The sequence below is a fragment of the Enhydra lutris genome, unplaced genomic scaffold (genome assembly GCF_002288905.1).
Source record: "Enhydra lutris kenyoni isolate GAN:26980312 unplaced genomic scaffold, ASM228890v2 scaffoldscaffold20, whole genome shotgun sequence".
NCBI classification, from domain to species: Eukaryota; Metazoa; Chordata; class Mammalia; order Carnivora; family Mustelidae; genus Enhydra; species Enhydra lutris.
The window spans coordinates 19177921-19195574 of NW_019154104.1; the positions used below are offsets into that span (position 1 = coordinate 19177921).

General features: G+C 39.6%; 1 protein-coding gene across 1 annotated transcript in view; it reads right to left on the bottom strand.

Annotated features, from left to right (window-relative positions):
* Nucleotides 1–5049: 5049 nt before the first annotated feature.
* LOC111148478 (YLP motif containing 1) overlaps nucleotides 5050–17654 on the bottom strand; it is a 77650-nt gene continuing 65045 nt past the window's right edge. Inside the window, 2 exon segments of the mRNA XM_022505050.1 lie at nucleotides 5050–5464; nucleotides 5789–5971. Coding sequence (XP_022360758.1) covers nucleotides 5825–5971 — 147 coding nt within the window. The 3' untranslated portion in view covers nucleotides 5050–5464; nucleotides 5789–5824.

Genomic DNA, 17654 nt, shown 5'->3' on the forward strand with positions numbered 1-17654 from the left:
TGTTCTCCAGTTTGCCAGTCTCCACCCTCTGACTCACTCCTTTGTTACCTGTCCAACTGAGTAAGCGTGTGACTACGCCACGCTCATGGCGGCGGCCAGCTCCTCTATTCACTCAAGAGCTACTTGAGCCACACACCGAGCTAGCTAGATGCTGTAAAAGAAATAAACATGAGACATACCTAAGAATTAGAACTCACCATCAGACCTAATAGGTGTCAGAAGGATTCCAAGTATGGTGGAAGAGATTGCTTCAATTCTTGAAATATAGGAGAAGTATCTGTGATCTAGATCAATGTTGTCAAAAACAAGAATGTGCATATTTGGTAGAAAGTGCAAGCTTCTTAAGTAGAAGACTCAAAGTCAAGTCCTTCCCTATACAATAAACCATTAAATCTATAAGCTCTTCATAGGATCACAGATGCAAGGTCCTGCTGGCAGGCAGAGGGCTGTGAGTAACTCCAGAAGCTCAGCCCCACTCAAGAGGAGGCTGGTGGACTGTGGTTTAACGTGAAACCAATGGAGCCTGAGAACGGAATCCCACCAGTCACTGAGGTGCACAAATATCCGGGTACAGGGGACAGTGGCCTGAGGATTTAACTTTCAGTCATGTGTGGACCAGGGACTCATCAGTCTCTCTGGCCCTCTAAGATGCATCATGATTCTTTGTCAGAATCCTATCACGCAGGATTTTCCAGGAAATAAGATTGGCCTTTGTCATTTCACTACGGCCTCTCTTCTGATAGTTCCCCCCTGTGCTGTGCTGGCTCTTCAGTGCTTGTCACCCTCTGAGGATGTCTACATAAAGGATGCCATTGATACTGTTCCTTCATTTCTAGAAATCAGGCAAGCACAGGAAGTGGCAGAGCGATGATGATATATGAAATTCAAACTTTATAAGAGCAAAAGACAGCATGGATATCCGTCAACAGAAACCTGCTATGTTAAATCACACGTTAAGGACATAGAGTCGTCTGCAGCTGTAAAAGGAAAAAGGGATGGAATGCTACTGAGCAATACGAAGGAACAAAATGCAAACAGTTAACTGCTACAGCTTGAATGAATGCCAAGAGAATTATGCCATGTGAAAAAAGGCCAAAAATCCAATAGCAAAAGGTTACATCTTAAATGGTTTCATTTATATAACATTCTTTAAATGTTACAACTATAGAATTGGAGAACAGATTAATGGTTGCCCCGGGAGATGGGGGGGGTATGAGGAAGATGGGGGTGGATACACAAACCTACACACGTGACGAAACTGCACGGAGATACACCTGCAGAACATACATTCCATGCCATGAAAAGAACAGAAATATAAATGAAGCAACTGCTTACAAATTTTCAGTAAAGCTCCTTATAATACAAAGGTACCTTTGGGAAATTAAGGAAGGAGGGAGGGTGTGAGAGGGAAGAAGGAAAGAGGAGAGGATAGAAGGGGTAGAAGAGAGGAAGAAGAGGAGGGGGAATGAGAATGGGAATGTTCCACACACAACATCTGAATGACCTCCAAGACACACTATTGAAAAGAAGAAACAAAATAAGGTGGTTTGTGCAGCACTCTACCATTTGAGTAAACAAAACCAAAAAATGCTAATACTTAATGCTTATCCACAAAACCTTTCTGAAAGGAAGCAAAAGAAACAGGCAACACTGGTTACCTCTATTGATGGGATGTGGAAGGCTCAGGGTTACGAAGGAAGGGAGACTTTAATATATATGTCCTTCAACCTTCTGAATTTTATACCAGATGAATGTATCACAAAATTACCTTTTTTTTCCCCTTCAATTTATGAAAAAGCAAATCCCTGCTTCAGTGCTTTCACCTTTGTACACACCTGTGGACTGGCCACTGCTTCCTGTTACTACTTAGTACTTAGCCTTTGTACCAAAGCATCTTAAGCGGCCATATTGGTTCTGAAGGTCAGTTTCACCGCTTACCTGAAAATGCTTCTGAATTATTACTCTTCCAACCCCCCGCCCCCCACCCACACTGCACTATTTCATATGGCATAGCTTGGTTTATAGTAGCTGGCTATAAAAGGTGATGATTATCTTCAAGCCAAGTGAAAATTTTTGATTTCAAAAGCAAAAAAGGGAACAAACCAAGAAGTAATAACAAGTAGTAACGACGATGATGATAGCTACCAGTTTTTTACTGGTACTGGGCCAAGCAGCTTACAAGTGTCCTCTCAATTGACTACTCACAGCAACCTTTGTTGGGCAAGTTTTGTTATGTGCACTTCGTAGATGAGGAAATGGAAGCTCAGATAGGTTAAATGATTTGCTTAAGGTCACATAACTTCTGAGAGAGGAACTAGAACGTGTACCAGGGTCTGTCAATACTAACAAGGAGGAATCATTCTTCTGTGGCTTGGTACAATTCATCTCAGTTTTGGTCGCTCTAAACTGTATCTGAAAGAGCCATACAATTGCCTTGTAGCTGACGGCGTATTATTCACAGTCCTACCAGTGAGCCAGGATCTAGACACCAATATTACCAAAGTACCTACAATTTGCAGTCAGCAGGATAAAATACTTAACATAAAAGCTGAGGCACCACCAAAGTAAGAAAACCTAGGTTAAAATTTTCAGTCAATCCAATTCAAAATTTAATACTCGGTTTGTCCAAACAACCACCAGAATTCTTTCACAAAGGAAAGAAATCCAACCAGAAAATTTAAGATTTTTGTCTCTGTCAATAAGCTTCTGAATTAATCACTGATATCTAAAATCAAACGTAACTTCTTGAAAATTATATGAATCAAGTAAGTGTCAACAGACTACTGCGTATAACTGATGGCTTTTGACCCCGTAATCAGTCACGATGTATTCTGAATAAGCCGACTTAACCCTAAATAGAATTATTTCTAAATAGGAAAAATCTCTGCATCTCATCAAGCACAGCTGAATCACTAAAGTGAGATTTTTCACATTTCGTTTAAAAGATGTGAAACATTAAAGATACCAGGAACTTTGCCCAACACCAGATTATTTTGTACTAAGACACAACACAGGATTTTAAATAAACTTAGTATGATTAAAATAAAATAAAAAACTTAAAACACATAACAGTTTTCTGAGATGATAAGGAAAACAATGTTAATAAGACAACTGTAACATGCTAGCAAATAAATGGAACCCAAGTTTGGTCATCTGCATTCCACGAGATATTTTAAGTATATTTGTGTTATCAAGGCATTTTCTACAAACACCAAATTTCTCCAAGCTATTCTTGGGCTTTTGATTCTATTCTCCATCTAGTGATAATGCAAATTCAAGAATTTTTTTAACAGTCCCATTAGACTAACAAAGTCAAATACCAACTGACAGTCTCCATTATTTTCTTTTGGGGGCCCAATCTTTTTTTCATTAATCTTCTTTCATTGAGGTTATTTGTTAGACCAACTTTCTAAAGTAGCCAACTTTCTATGTTCATCCCCTGTTGTTAATCTGTATCTTCCAAAAACCAGCAGAGGCCATTTCTGACTCTGTTCCCTCTTCCCTATCCCCTTTAGTGTAAGATCGCAGACACAAAGCCATGGCTGTAAGGCAAAATATGGCAGATTTAAAGTGATTCATGAGTAATTACCACTTCTTATTTCATTGGAATTCTGAATACTGTTAGAACACAAAAAGGTTAAGAAAACTAAAGTAAAACATCCTCTATAAGAACATATATATGCTTCCATTGTCTTCTGAGCTAGAGAACACATTCTGGAAATACACTTTTGGTAAGAAAAGACATTTGGTAGATTCAAGTGAGTCTACTGTACAAACAGTAATTCTATTGGCTATCTTGTCATGTACCTTCACTCAACATCATAAAGGCGGCTGAGAAAGATGGGTCCATAGAAGTGCACTGTGGGCCAATAAGCAACCAAAGCAGCTTGTTCAATACTACAGACAGTGGAAGTTATCCAATGTAGCAAATTATACGTTCAATATTGACTTGTTAATGATCTCAAAGCCTCTTACATGTAAAACATTCAGAACTTGAGTGGAGAGAGAAGAACAGAAAGTTTTCAGGATTCCCATTAAATTAGTCTTCAGTACTATAATTTCACATTCTTGAACCCAAGGCGATATATACTATCTGAATGCTAATAAATATCATTTCTGGTCACACAGTCTTTAATGTAGGTCATAAAATTAAAAGGTTTTTGTCCATAGCCCAAAAGTGAATATTACAAAATATTCAAGACTTTTGCGAACAAATTTACAACTTGCTGAGTTGGATTACAAAGTGGAAATGGTGTTTGAGGAAAAAATTTCCTGTCTTCTCTCATGTTAGAAAAAGATGTTTCTTTCTTTGCAGAATGGAAAAGGTAAAAGAGGTTTTTTGTTTGTTTTTTTTGTTTTTTGCTTTTAAATTGGAATGATATTTGGGTGTTAGGTCTGTGAATTTCTAGGTTCCACCTCATAGTATCCACAAGAGAGAAAACTCTGTGCAGAAGTCCAGGCTTTCCAATAACGAGCAATCTGGCAAGAACCTGAAAACCTGACAGGCTTAGAGGCTGCCTGCCAGAGGGCTGCGCGTCTCCGTACTCGTCCTCCCCTGCAATCTTGATGAAAACATCAACGATTCAAGTTTAAGGATAAGGCAACAAGTTCCGGAGTTCTATGGAGTACATCAGTTCTGCCCACCAGGAATCAAAGCCAGATGAGGGAAAAATCAAAGCAAAACACAGCATGAAGGGACAAAGTGGAAAGAAGGAGGAACAACAAGAGGATCCAAAAAATAAAACAATGAAACATCAAACTGTAACTGAGGTACTCCAGGGAACCGACACTTGGAAGAAAAGGAGGACAGGATACTGGCAATCATCTCTACCAGTCTTCAAGACGCAAAGATAGAGAACGAAATCAGCTATCAAACAAAGATCACTGAGAGCCCTCCTTGTGCTTACAGTATGTGCTATGGAATCACTAAGCTATATAACATTCAATGGGAAAGAGATTTTGGATGTTTGGCTAGCACGTAATTAGAACACACCATATTAAAAGAGCAGTAAAAAATAAAATTAAGAAAACAAGAGAAAGGGGCCCATGCTGTATAGCCCATGAATCTCATCGGCTTTATCGTGAAAGTTTATTGTTTTTAATCCTAGTACAATCAGCTACCAGTTACATACAGTAAAAAACAAAAACAGCCACAAAGCAATGATGATAGAGATAGTCTGTGACATTGTACAGCGGAGGAAATGTTTTCTGGTGGAATCCTCCAGCAGACCCTCCACCTGGCTTCAGCAGTTAAGCTATCACTCCCTCCCTCCCCAAAATAGTTAAAAAGAAAAATTAATGTCTTGCTTGGGTACAGCAAGATTCTAATACCTCTTGGGGACACTGGAGAACTTTAAAAAACTAAAGTGGTAGAAACAAAACAAAAACCGAAACGTGGAAGGCAAGGTGACACACAACGAAGCTCCATGAGGTCGTGGCTTCAGATCACCTCAAAGCGAACCACCTGGAAAGAAAAGAAAAGGCTGTCACGCCACGGAACAGCAGGCAGAAAGTCCAGTAGACTCCAGCATCACATCATTCCACTCCTCAAATCTATAGAATCCAAGCTTTTCTCAACTCTTATATTAAGGGAGCCAGGTTGCAGAAAATTGCTCCCTTTTCCAACACCATGCACTGTAAATGTTGGCAAGTAGCACATACTTACTTTTTTAAGAACCAGAAAATAATACAAGAGAAGCATTTTTAGCAAAGCATGCTGTCTCCTTTATCTCAAACCCTTCAGAACAGCCACCCGGTAGAGGCTATTTATGCGACTGTGCGATCTTACCTTAGAGGAACAATGACTCCGTTCAAAAACTAAGTATCATATATATTTGGTTCGATTGAGGGCTTTCTCAGCCAGGTGACCACTTTCATCTGTGATCTTCTCCCAATCAGTCTGTCCGACCACAAAACCTATGGCCCTTTTCCTATCTGCGTCCTTCTTTTCTTCCAGGTCCGCCCATCTCACCTAAAAAGAACACAGCGTTAGGCTGGGCTTTAGGGAAAATAAATATGGAAAGAGCTTCTTCACTCTCTGGATAGTCTAAGGGATAGGGTAACTAATCTGAAACCAAGAGATAAAAACATTAGGAATTAACTGGGGAGAAGCAGAGAAAGCCATGTAAGTTACAGAAAGAAAACTCTGGTCAGTTACCAAATCCTAACCCTTCTAGCTCCTGAACAGTTCAGCTCTCAGCTCAGTCCTGGCGCCTACCTTTCCTCTGTCTCACTCCTTTCTGGTTCGCTGATCTTACTTTTCCCTCTGCCTAGTCTTCCTACCTTACACGCTCAGTCCCTCCAACCCATTCTGCCAGAGTGATCCCAAAATACACACGGTTATGACTCTGACCTGCTTTAAATCCTTCTCCTGCCTAAAAAATAAAATCTAAGCACACCAGGTCCCTCTGGATTTGGCCCTGTCTACTCTCCAGTGGTGTTTCTGGGCAGTGCCTACAGCCTTTTATATAAGCAGTACGAAATTACTTCTAGCTCTCAGAGCACCTTGGGCCATTTTCCATCTCTGTAATTGTGCATATACTCATCTCCTTCCTGAAATGCCCTAACCCTGTCCACCTGCCGTAAGTCTACTCAGCTACCCCTGCTTTATCTTTCTTGTTCTTTGCCAATCAAATAATTAATCAATCATTGCTTCCTTAGAGCTACTTCTGGATTTTGACATGTTTACTTTTGAACTTTCACACTATATTGCAATGATCTATTTATAGACCTGTCTTCCCTAAGAGACTAAAAATACCCTAGATCAGTGGACTTTTATTTATCTCTACACAACAAATATTTCTTGAAATCTAAACTTAGAAAATAGGGAGCTGTTACTATTTTCATTCATGAGATAAAGAGATGGACTCAACTGCTAGCATTTATGGAAATATGTAGATTTTAACTACAAATACATAGATCAGGGATATTTCCCTTGGTTGGTATTCTGATATTTTCAGAATATAAGCAAATACATTATACATTTTCAATTTTAGTAATATATCAAATATAGATTCTTATATAAACAATTAAAAAATAAGTAGATATATTCTGCATAAGCTGAAATACTTAAGGAGAAACTATGAACTGTGGACATAGCACCAAAGTCTGCAGAGATTATATATATATATATTTTAAAGATTTTATTTATTTATTTAACAGAAGGAGTGAGCACAAGCAGCAGGAGCATCAGACAGAGGGAGAGGGAGAAGTGGGCTCTCAGTGGGGAGTCTGACACAGGGCTAGATCCCAGGACCCTGGGATCACGACCTGAACTGAAGGCAGATGCCCAACAACTGAGCCACCCAGGAGCCTCATGCAGAGACTGTATTTCTTAAAAAGATTTATTTAAGAGAGAAGAAGAGAGCATAAGCACACAAGTGGGAGGGGCAGGGAGAGGGAGGGAGAATTTCAAGCAGACTCTGTACTGAGCTTGGAGCCTGACATGGGGCTTGATCTCACAACCCTGACATCATGACCTGAGCTGAAACCAAGAGTTGGACACTTAACTGACTGTACCACCCAGGCACCCCTAAGATTGTATTTTATTATTTATTTATTTATTTATTTTTAAAATTTATTTATTTGACAGAGACACAGCGAGAGAAGGAACACAAGCAGAGGGAGTGGGAGAGGGAGAAGCAGGCTTCCCACCAAGCAGGGAGCCTGATGTGGAGCTCGATCCCAGGACCCTGGGATCATGACCTGAGCTGAAGGCAGCTGCTTAACAACTGAGCCACCCAGGGGCCCCATAAGATTGTACTTTAAATTTAGCTTGTGATTTATTATCTGTGACAAGAAAACCAGAGCATGCATACTCCACGCTCTTCATACTGGACATAGAAATGCATTACTGCTCTTAGAGGTGTACTGACCTTCCCTATTTCCATTTACAGGTGCACTGACCTTCCCTATTACCATAATGAATGACTAGGCTTCTCCAAACAGCAACCATTTGGTCAAAGAGAACATAAGTAGTAACAGGAATGGGAAAAATTGGTAACACAATTAAAAAAATTTTTTTTTTCTTTAAAGATTTTATGTATATTCGACAGAGAGAGAGAGGGAATACAAGCAGGGGCAGGGACAGAGGGGCAAAGGGAGATGGGGAAGCAGGCTCCCCATTGAGCAGGGAGCCTGATGCAAGGGTTGATCCCAGGACCCTGAGATCATGACCTGAGCCAAAGACAGACACTTAAGCAACTGAACCACTCAGGTGCCCCAAGCCCAGCTGTTTTTTTTTTTTTTTTAAAGATTTTATTATTTATTTGTCAGAGAGAGAGGGAGAGAAAGCGAGCACAGGCAGACAGAAAGGCAGGCAAAGGCAGAGGGAGAAGCAGGCTCCCCGCCGAGCAAGGAGCCCGATGTGGGACTCGATCCCAGGACGCTAGGATCATGACCTGAGCCGAAGGCAGCTGCTTAACCAACTGAGCCACCCAGGCGTCCCCCAGCTGTTTTTAAAAGCAGATTTTTAGTGGGTAAAAGACCTAAATTTCCTTCATGGACTTTAGCTAAATAAATAAATAAATAAATAAATAAGCCAGCCAGCCAGCCAGCCTAAATAATGTGGGCTTTTTGTATACAGAGCTCTCTGGGCTTTCTGCTATGGATTTATGCTGACTGTATTTATTTTGATAGATTCATACACTCTCTCAGTTGCCCTTGGGATCAAGGGGACGCATTTTAGCAAAAAATGATTATGGTTAAGGGGAATGAAGAATGGACAGACTAGGGGCGCCTGAGTGGCTCAGTGGGTTTATCCTCTGTCTTCAGCTCAGGTCCTGATCCCAGGGTCCTGAGATCGAGCCCCGCATTGGGCTCTCTGCTCAGCAGGGAGCCTGCTTCCTCCTCTCTCTGCCTGCCTACTTGTGATCTCTCTCTCTGTGTCAAATAAATAAATAAAAAATCTTAAAAAAAAAAAAAAAAAAAAGAATGGACAGATTGTGGCCACCGAAGAAAGAAATGGTAAATAGTCCACAGTACATCTTTGGTACAGAGTTAAACACACTGGTCCATCTTACCCTGAACAAACTAAGAGCTAACTTTTAAGTCTGTAGCTTAAATTAAGTCTTTAAAACTCAGATAAAATAAAGAACATAGGATTAGAATGAAAAGTATGTAATTATTTTTTAAATAAGCAATATGTTTTAGAACAAATGACCACAATTTTAAGTTGAAATTAAAATATTTTGGGGGCCCCTGGGTTGCTCAGTCAGTTAAGCATCTGCCTTTGGCTCAGGTCATAATTCCAGGGTCCTGGGATCAAGCCTCGAATCGGGTTTTTTGCTCCTCAAGGAGCCAGCTTCTCCCTCTCCCTTTGCCTACCACACCCCTGCTTGTGCTCGCTCACTCTCTGTCAAATACATAAATAAAATTTTAAAAAAAAATTTTATTTATGTATTTAGCGGACAGAAACAGCCAGAGAGGGAACACAAGCAGTGGGAGTTGGGAGAGCGAGAAACAGGCTTTCCACCAAGCAGGGAGCCTGATACAGGGCTCCATCCCAGGACCCTGGGATTGTGACCTGAGTTGAAGGCAGATGCTTAATGGCTGAGCCACCCAGGTGCCCCCGTAAATAAATTCTTTTTAAGAAATAAAAAATAAAATATTTTGGAAACTACTGTATTTTGTTCATATCTTTAATATACACTGGTGCTATATTAACATTATTTATTTGCATCTTGGACTCCTCCACTGGAGGTCTGCTCTTAAGAGGCCTCATTTGCAGATCTGACACACACTCAACACTGTAGAATGAATGAATGATTACCAAAACACTAAATATCGGAGCAGAATAATGCTTTCAACTTGAAATGGTTTCTTAAATGTCAGTGCCTCTCTTAATCTTCCTAGCGGTACTTTAACTGAGATTTACCATCTTTTTTTTTTTCCATTTATCTTAACCATTAAAAAAATGTGCAATATAGAAAAGTCTTGACTAACACTCAAAGGTTTGAGGTATATATGTTTCAGCCACTATCACTAAAAATATTTCTAAAATGTGTGAGTCCTGCAAACAAGGGAACTGTTCACCTTCCATTCATCAAAGAAACACAAAGTCCACTGGAGCTACCATTTTATGCCCAACTAAGCAACCAAAATTTTTAAAAAATGAATTATATTTTAAAAATATAACATTTTTATAAAATTCTAGTTATGATTAACCCAAAGTGCTAAATGGGAAAAACTACCTTCTTGTTATAGTGGACATTAATTCTAGCAACCTGCCTGGTATTTGTAAAAAAACCTCAATTATAAAGAAAGCAAGAGACTCCAGAAAAGGAATAAGTTATGAATTCTGCATTAGTTGCTACCCGCAGGAGCTCCTTGTGGTCTGGTGTTGATTTGGTGAGTGGTTTTAGAGTTAAAAACTATTTGAAATGAGGATATGAGGCAGGGGAGGAGTCAAAGATAAGCCACTTCAAAGAACTAGGATGTGGGGGTCAAGAAGATGGCAGCAAAGTAGGAGGACCCTAGGCTCACCTTGGCCCACAAATACAACTAGATAACTATCAAATCATCCTAAATAGGGGTACCTGGGTGGGTTAAAGCCTCTGCCTTTGACTCAGGTCATGATCCCAGGGTCCTGATCCCAGGATTCTGGGATCAAGCCCCACATCATTGGGCTCTCTGCTCAGCAGGGAGCCTGCTTCTTCCTCTCTCTCTCTGCCTGCCTCTCTGCCTACTTGTGATCTCTTGTCTGTCAAATAAATAAATAAAATCTTTGGGAAAAAAAGTCATCCTAAATACACCAGAAATCAAGCTGAAGACTGGCAGAACAAACCACACAACTAAAGGTAGAGGAGAGGCCACAATGAAGAAGGTAGAAAGTGTAAAGAGGCAGTTTGGGAGAGAAATGGAGGAAGCAGTGGTCAGGGAGAAGGCGGAGAGACATACTAACACACTGGGGAGTGCAGGGGAAAACGAATCCCCATCTAATTGTCTTGGAAAGCAAGAGGGGCTGAATTTCATGACTTCTGGTAATGGAGTTTCAAAAGTCAGCAGGCTTGGCTGGAGACAGCCCTGAGGGCACTGCCCTGCTCTTGGAGAGAAGACAGGCAAGCGTGCAGCATGGTAACAGCAATCGAGTGCCTGTGGCATACAGTGGGAAGGTCATTTGCTCATCTTGGAGCACACCCCCGAGAGAGCATTCACAGAGAGAGACTCCTCTGGAAACAAAGAACTGGCCAGCACCATTTCCCTCCCCTGCCCCGGAAGCACAAGCGCAGGACTACCTGTGGGAACCAGCACAGCACTGACACCCAACACTTGACATTCACTACCTAACTTGCCTAAACCGAGACCCCTCCCCAACCCGAGACCCCTCCCCACTCTGTGCATGCACAAACTCTGGTGGACCTGCCTCTCCCAATCACACTAGCCTCAGTCCCAGCAAGCAGAAACCCTCTCCCCAAGACTGAACCAGTCTTGCTCACGCTGCCATCTCCGGAGGTAGGGGTTTTGCAGAGCTTCAGTTCTGGCAGTGGGGGCAACAGGTCTCATTTCACAAACCGACCACAGCACACCTAGTTAAAATGTACTACATTCAGGCCAGGGACCTAACACTGCCCACAACTAGCAAAGAGCCTCTGCAGACAACTAGCCTGAAGGATAAAATGGCTAGGACAAAAGAGCAGACCTTATGCAGCATATACTCCCAGAAGCATATACTCCTGGAAGTGCCAGGCCTTGGGGAATAGGGGATAAAGAGCAGGGCACTACAGGACCTCTTCTTCATAAGGCCATCACCCTCAAGAATGAGAGCTGTAGCTGACTTTCCTAACACACAGAAAGAGGCACAGAGTTAGACAAAATGAGAAAACAGAAATTTATCCTAAAGGAAAGAACAAGGACAGGGCCAGAAATCTAAGCAAAACAGATATAAGTAACATGCCTAATAAAGAATTTGAAGTAATGATCATAAAGATACTCACTGGATCTGAGAAAAGAGTGGAGAACATCAGTGAGACCCTTAGCAGAGAGAGAGAGAAGGAATAGCACAGCAGAGATAAAGAGTACAATAAATGAAATGAGAAACATGCTTGAGGGAATGAACAGCAGGATGGAAGAAGCAGAAGAAGGAATTAGTGATCTAAGGAGACCGAGTAATGGAAAGTAATTGGGCTGAACAAAGGAGACAAAAAACAATTATGCAAAATGAGAATAGTCTTAGGGCACTCAGTGACTCTATCAAATGTAATAACATTCTTATTATAGGAGTCTCAGAAGAAGGAGAGAGACAAGAGGGGACAGAAAATTTATCTGAAGAAATAGAAATAATAGCTAAAAACTTCCCTAATCTGGGGAAGGAAACATATCCAGATCCAGAAAGCACAAAGGACTCCCACCAAAATCAACAAAAGCAGATCCACACCAAGACATATTGTAATTAAACTGGCAAAATATAATAATAAAGAAAAAGTCTTAAAAGGAACAAGACAAAATAAGGCAGTAACTTACAAGGGAAAACTCATAAGGCTAGCAGGAGATTTTTCAGCAGATACTTTCCAAGCCAGAAGAGAGTGGCATGATATATTCAAAGTGCTAAATGGGAAAAATCTGCTGCGGAGAATACACTATTCAGTAAGGCTACCATTCAGAAAGGAGAGATAGAGAGTTTCCGAGACAAACAAAAAACAAGGGAGTTCATGATCAGTAAACCAGCCCCGCAAGAAATATTAAAGGGGACTCTGACTGGAAAGGAGAGCAAAAGTGACAGTATAAAGGTATGAAACACAAAAGCAATAAAAATGAATATTTCTGTTAAAAAATCGGTCAAGGCGGGGCGCCTGGGTGGCTCAGTTGGTTGAGCAACTGCCTTCAGCTCAGGCCATGATCCTGGAGTCCCAGGATCAAGTCCCACATTGGGCTCCTTGCTCAGCAGGGGGTCTGCTTCTCTCTCTGCCCTTCCCCCGCTCATGTTTTTGTTCTCATTCTCTCTCTCTCAAGTAAATAAATAAATAAAATCTTTAAAAAAAACAGTCAAGGAACTCACAAAATAAAAGGATGCAAAATATTACAACATATACTTAAAATGTGGGGAGGAAAGGCAAAAACAATGAGTTCAAACTTAAATGACTATTAATATAGACTGCTACATGCAGAAGAGGTTATAAGCAAACCTAAAGATAACCATACAGCAAAAACCACTAATAAATATGCAAAGAATGAGGAGAATGAAATCAAATACATCACTAAAGAAAATCAGCAAACAACGAGAGAAAGACAAGAAAGGATCAGAGAATACCTTCAGAAACAACCACAAAACATAATAAAATGACAATAAAAACATATTTGTCAATAATTATACTGAATGTAAATGGACTAAATGCTCCAATTAAGACATATGGTGATGGAATAATAAAAAAAAACAATAAAAAATAATTAAAAATAATTAAAAAGATAATAAAAAAAATGAGACCCATCTATATGCTGCCTATAAGAGACTCATTCATTTTAGACCTAAAGGCACCTGCAGATTGAAAATGAGGGGATAGAGAAATATCTATCCTGCAAATGGATGTCAAAAGAAAGCCAGAGTAGCAATACTTACATTGGACAAAATACTTTAAAACAAAAACTGTAGGGGCACCTGGGTGGCTCAGTGTGTTAAAGCCTCTACCTTCAGCTCAGGTCAAGATCCCAGTGTCCTGGGATCGAGCCCCACATCGGGCTCTCTGCTTAGCAGGGAGCCTGCTTCCTCCCTCTCTCTCTCTGCCTGCCGCTCTGCCTACTTGTGATCTCTGTCAAATAAATAAGTAAATAAAATATTTAAAAACAAAAAACTCAAAGACTGAAACAAGAGATAAAGAAGGACATAATAGTAACAACGAGAGAGACAATCCAAAAAGAAGATATAACAACTGTAAATATTTACACACCCAACAAGGGAAAACCTAAATACATAAAACAGTTAATAACAAACATAAAGGAACTAATCAATAATACAGTAATAGTATGGGACTTTAACACCCCTCTTACATCAATAGATCATCTAAACAGAAAATCAACAAAGAAACAATGGCTTTGAATGACACTTTGGAACAGATGGATTTAACAGACATATTCAGAACATTCCAGCCTAGAACAGCAGAACACACATTCTTTTCAAGTACATATGGAACATTCTCCAGAAGAGACCAAATATTTAGCCCACAAAACAAGCCTCAACAGATTCAAGATGAAAGTCATACCATTCATCTTTTCTGACCACAATGCTATGAAACTAAAAGTCAACCACAAGAAAAAATCTGGAAAGAGCACAGATATGTGGAGGTTAAATAATGTGCTACTGTGAATGAATGGGTCAAAAAGGAAATAAAAGAAGATATTTAAAAAGTACATGGAAACTAATGAAAATGAAAATACAACAGACCAAAACCTCTGGGATGCAGCAGAAGCAGTTCTAAGAGGGAAGTATAAAATATTATAGGCATACCTCAAGAAGAAAAATCTCAAACAATTTAACCTGACACCTAAAGAAGCTAGGAAAAAAAAGAACAAACAAAATGTAAAACCAGAAGAAGAAAGGAAATAATAAACATGAGAACAGAAGTAAGTGATACAGAAACTAAAAAAACAATAGAACAGACCAACGAAACCAGGAGCTAGTTCAATATCAATCAGTATCAATTAAATTGATAAACCTGCAGCCAGCCTTACCAAGTAAAAAAGAGAAAGGACTCAAAATCACAAATGAGAGAGGAGAAATAAAAACCAACACAACAGAAATACAAACAATTATACGTGAGTATTATGAAAAACTATATGCCAACAAACCCAGACAACCTAGAGGAAGTAGATAAATTCCTAGAAACATAAAACTACCAAAACTGCAACAGTAAGAAATAGAAAATTTGAACAGACTGATAACCAGCAAAGAAATGGAATCAGGAATCGAAAAACTGCCAACAAACAAAAGTCCAGGACCAGATGGCTTCACGGGCAAATTCTACCAAACACTTAAAGAAAGAGTTAATAGGGGGCGCCTGGGTGGCTCAGTGGGTTAAAGCCTCTGCCTTCAGCTCGGGTCATGATTCCAGGGTCCTGGGATCGAGCCCCACATCGGGCTCTCTGCTCAGCGGGGAGCCTGCTTCCTCCTCTCTCTCTGCCTGCCTCTCTGCCTACTTGTAATCTCTGTCTGTCAAATAAATAAATAAAATCTTAAAAAAAAAAAAAAAAAAGAAAGAGTTAATAGCTCTCAAACTATTCCAAAAAACAGAAAAGGAAAACTTCCATATTCATCCTATGAGGCAGCATTATTCTCATAACAAAACCAGAGAAAGACACCACTAAAAAAGAGATCTATAGGCCAATATCCCTGATGAATGTAGATGTAAAATCCTCAACAAAATACTAGCATACTGAATCCAACAATACATTAAAAAAAATCATTCACCACAATCAAGTGGGATTTATTCCTGGGTTTCCAGGGTAATTCATATTTGCACATCAATCAACGTCACATCAATAAGATAAAGGATAAGAACCATATGATCATTTCAACAGATGGAGAAAAAGCATTTGACAAAGTACAACATCCATTTATGATAAAAACCCTCAACAAATTAGGTTTAGAGGGAACACAACTCAACATAATAAAGGCCATATATGAAAAACCCACAGCCAGTATCATCTTTAATGGGAAAAAAAACGGAGAGAACAGAAACAAAACAAGGATATTCACTCTCACTACTTTTATTCAACATAATTCTAGAAGTCCGAGACACAGCAATCAGACAACAAAAAGGACAGAAAGGCATCTAAGTCAGTAAGTAAGCAGTAAAACTTTCCCTATTTGCAGACAACATGATACTAATAAAGAAAATATGAAAGACTCCACCGAAAAACTGCTACACGAATTTAGCAAAGTCACAGGATACAAAAATCAATGTGCAGAAATCTGTTACACTTCTATACAACAATAATGAAACTGCAGCAAAAGAAATTAAGAAAACAATCCCATTTACAACTGCACCAAAAAGAATCAGATACCCAGGAATAAACCTAGCCAAAGAAGTGAAAGACCCGTACTCTGAAAACTATAAAACACTGAGGAAAGAAATTGAAGATGACACAAAGAAATGGGAAGACATTCTCATGGATTAAAAGAACAAATCTTGTTAAAATGTCTATACTCTATCCTAAGCAATCTACACATTTAATGCAATCCCTATCAAAATAGCAATGTCATTTTTCTCAGAACTAGAACAACAATTCTAAAATTTGTATGGAACCACAAAAGATCCCAAATAGCCAAAGCAATCTTGAAAAAGCAAAGAAAAGCTGGAGGCATCACAATTCTGGACTTCAAGTTAAATTAAAGCTGCAGTAATTGAAACCGTATGGTACTGGCACAAAAACAGACACACAGATCAATGGAACAGAATAGAAAACCCAGAAATGAATCTACCTACCTACCTACCATTTATAATGGTCAACATAAATTGACCATTAATATGGTCAACTAATCTTCAACAAAGCAGGAAAGAATATCTAATGGGAAAAAGCCTCCTCAACAAATGGTGTTGGAAAAACTGGACAGCACCATGTAAAAGAAAGAAACTGGACCATGTTTCATACACAAAAATAAATTCAAAATGAATTAAAGATCTAAATGTGAGACCAGAAACCACAAAAATCCTAGAAGAGAACACACACAGTAACTTCTATGACACAGGCTGTAGCAACCTCTTCCTGGTCTTCTAAGGCAAGGGAAACAAAAGCAAAAATAAACTACTGGGACTACTTTAAAACAAAAAGTTTCTGCACAGCAAAGGAAACAATCAACAAAACTAAAAGACAACTTATGGAATGGGAGAAGATATTTGCAAATGACATATCCAATAACGGGTTAGTATCCACATTACATAAAGAACTGATAAAACTCAAGAACCAAAAACCAAATAATCCAATTAAAACATGGGCAGAAGATATGAACAGACATTTCTCCAAAGACATACAAGATGGCCAACAGACACATGAAAAGACGCTCATCATCACTTATCATCAAGGGAAATGCAAATCAAAACTATAATGAGATATCACCTCAAACCCGTCAGAATGGCTAAAATCAACAGCACAAGAAACAACAGGTGCTGGCAAGGATGTGGAGAAAAAGGAACACTTACACACTATTGGTGGGAATGCAAGCTGGCGCAGCCACTGTGAAAAACAGTATGGAGGTTCCTCCAAAGTTAAAAATACAACTACCCTATAATCTAGCAATTGCACTACTGGGTATTTATCCAAAGAATACAAAAACACTAATTCAAAGGGATACATGTACTTCTATGTTTACAACAGCATTATTTACAATAACCAAATTATGGAAGCAGCCTAAGTGTCCACTGATTAATGAGTGGATAAAGATATGGGGGGTGTGTGTGTGTGTAAATAATGCTAAGCGAAATAAGTAAGTCAGAGAAAGACAACTATTATACGGTTTTACTCATATGTGGAATTTTTTTTTTAAGATTTTATTTATTTGACAGACAGAGATCACAAGTAGGCAGAGAGATAGGCAGAGAGAGAGAGAGAGAGGGAAGCAGGCTCCCTGCTGAGCAGAGAGCCCGATGCGGGGCTTGATCCCAGGACCCTGAGATCATGACCTGAGCCGAAGGCAGAGGCTTTAACCCACTGAGCTACCCAGGCAC